The 2,500-nt window shown below is 36.0% G+C and overlaps 1 protein-coding gene across 3 annotated transcripts in view; it reads left to right on the forward strand.

Moving 5' to 3' along the window:
- LOC138026961 (MAM and LDL-receptor class A domain-containing protein 2-like) overlaps positions 1–2,500 on the forward strand; it is a 136,724-nt gene that overhangs the window by 34,384 nt on the left and 99,840 nt on the right. For all 3 annotated transcript variants that reach the window (XM_068874442.1, XM_068874443.1, XM_068874441.1), the window contains one exon: positions 2,248–2,332. In XM_068874442.1, the coding sequence (XP_068730543.1) occupies positions 2,248–2,332 (85 nt within the window). The remainder of the gene's footprint in view (positions 1–2,247; positions 2,333–2,500) is intronic.

Here is a 2,500-nt window from a genome sequence, read left to right on the forward strand (position 1 = left end):
AAAGACTTAGGATTGTGCAAAGTTACATTTTGAAGTGAAGTTTTCGTCGCCGTCGCCGTAGTAGATCTTTAAGTCCGTAACAAATTGAAATAGCCAAATTTAAGGTTTTTTGAAGAACGTCAGAACTTGAGGATAAATTCTCATTTTCTACCCTGAATTAACGGCTGTTCCGACCAATGCCATTTTTGAGGAACTACCACACCCTTGTCATATTAAAAAGGTTGAAATAGTCACGTAGAGGTTAAAATAACGCGAATTTATATTTTGAGATGACGTTCTCGTTGCCGTCGCCGTTGTTGTTGCTTAAGCTCCCTAATATCTTTTCCCCGCCGAAGTGTGCACGTGTTGTTTCACGTGGAGGTAGGGTTATGGTGTCTCTTGGGACCAGCCAGGCTCCAACTTGCCCCTTTCGTACCCCTATGCTCACAAGTACCTGATTACTATTATCCCTTTGTAATAGTCTTTTAAACATATGTGTATATGTGTGTTTAATAGATTAACATTTCCTCAATTCTTTTATGTCATTTTTGTTTTGTCAACTTTGTAGAGATGCGGGATTCAGCTTTTATATGGGAATTCAGTTTCCCCCTCTTGTTATCCTCCCAACTGTATGTTAATTCATTATTTTGGCGTAAATTTATGTTCTTATATATCTATTGCATTTTATTCATTATGGGAAACATTGTTAAGCATTATTATTGAGCATTATTAACCCTAATTATGCGACCTGGGATGCACTTGTTTCATGTTGAGCTAGGGTTACGTGTTCAAACTTGCCCCTAACTTATGCACGTGACTTGATGACTACCGATCAAAATGGGTCTGAAGAGGTCGATACTACTACTTGTTTAATTAACAATGGAATTTTTTAAGTTTGTGTGTAAAGTATTTATTTCCGTTTTTCATGTACCAAAATTAACAGCACCTCTATCTTCACTTGTTGATGGTGTTGCAAGATTAATTATTTTAGTGTTTTTTTAGTGTTTGTCAAAGTCTGGTGTAGTTGGATAAAGGCAGGAGCGCATGAGTAGGAGATTGCCTCTCCCATACAAGACCTATCAGTCAACCTTTGCTCGTATCTTTCTATTTTTAGAACGCCACGAGTTCTTCGGCTCTACACACACTGATTAGAATGGCCAATCAGAATAACGTTATTGTGGAACAAAGACAAAAATAGCAAAAACAATGTATGCAAATTCTGCAAATTGTGTAAATTGCCAGAAATGTCGCATAAAACCTGAATACTTCTAAAAAAATATTAATGCCTCTCTAATATTTTTTTGTCTCTTTTTTTTTCTTTTTCTGCCTTTTCGTGTTTTATTAACCCATCCATAAACATTTTTCCTTCTTCTTCTTCATGTTTTTGCATATAAACTTTCCTGCCATCCTCGAGCTCACTTTAACAACAATCCTTTATCATCATCAAGTTTTTTTTTACTGAAATACTTATCTGTTGCTGCTGATGCTTTTGGACTTAGCTTGATTTTCTCCATTCTATATGGAAAAAAAAGAATTCCCAAAATTTCTACCCAAGTTTAGTTTTTAAAAAAAGGTTACGGGAAAGTTTACATACAATTCTAAAAATATTAAGTACAAGGCCATTCTAGACCACATCATCCGATAATTTATGTAGATTGCATGAGGGCATTCAAAGGAAATTGCTGTGATGTTTTCAAAGATAACTTTCAAATGATTGAAAAAAGGAAAGAAAAGGATGACGTCTGCAAAATAGCTCTTAATTTTCAAGCATATAATAAAATAATAAAAATTTAATTTTCCAAGGTTAGGAGTTCCCGCGTTATTATTTTTTTTTTAAATAAGTTGACCTGGTTTGAGCCTGTGATCCAATTAAAACCCTGTACCTGGTCAGCTGACCCCGACGAGCTCTACAGTTGAGCCCACGATATGATCACATGATACTAGTCACATTAGCATACATGGAGAGGTGAACGTACGTACAGTCATACGATCGTACATTGGTACGATGACCAAAGCCAAATTTTCTCGCACAGATGGGTTACCATATTTTCTTATCATGGTGGTTTGCGCGCGTGTCTTTGGTGTGTGGAGCTCCGCTATTAGTCATGATGTGAAATGATATTAGACAAGAGTTAGAATTACACATTTGATAATAGCAACAACATGAAGCAGAAACTTTGCCGTGAATATTTGTTTTAATATGATTTTCCACATCATTTCCAGAGCATCCCCCCTGACTAACGAGGTAATTTTGCTTATTGCATGTAGATTACTTTTGAGGGTATCCGTGGTGCCTCTTTTACTGGTGACCTTGCTATTGACGATGTTTCGTTGACAGATGGAATCTGCTCAGGTACATTTCATTATTTTTAGTGGTGTAATTAAATAAAATGTATCATTTGATCCAAATTGAAAACGTATACATGATATCACATTGACCTTTCGATGCCAGCACTTTAGATAGAGTATTCTCATGGTATTCACGATCCCAGGTAATGACTAGTAATAGCTATCGCTAAGT

This window comes from Montipora capricornis, chromosome 12 (assembly GCF_036669925.1).
Source record: "Montipora capricornis isolate CH-2021 chromosome 12, ASM3666992v2, whole genome shotgun sequence".
Taxonomy (NCBI): Eukaryota; Metazoa; Cnidaria; class Anthozoa; order Scleractinia; family Acroporidae; genus Montipora; species Montipora capricornis.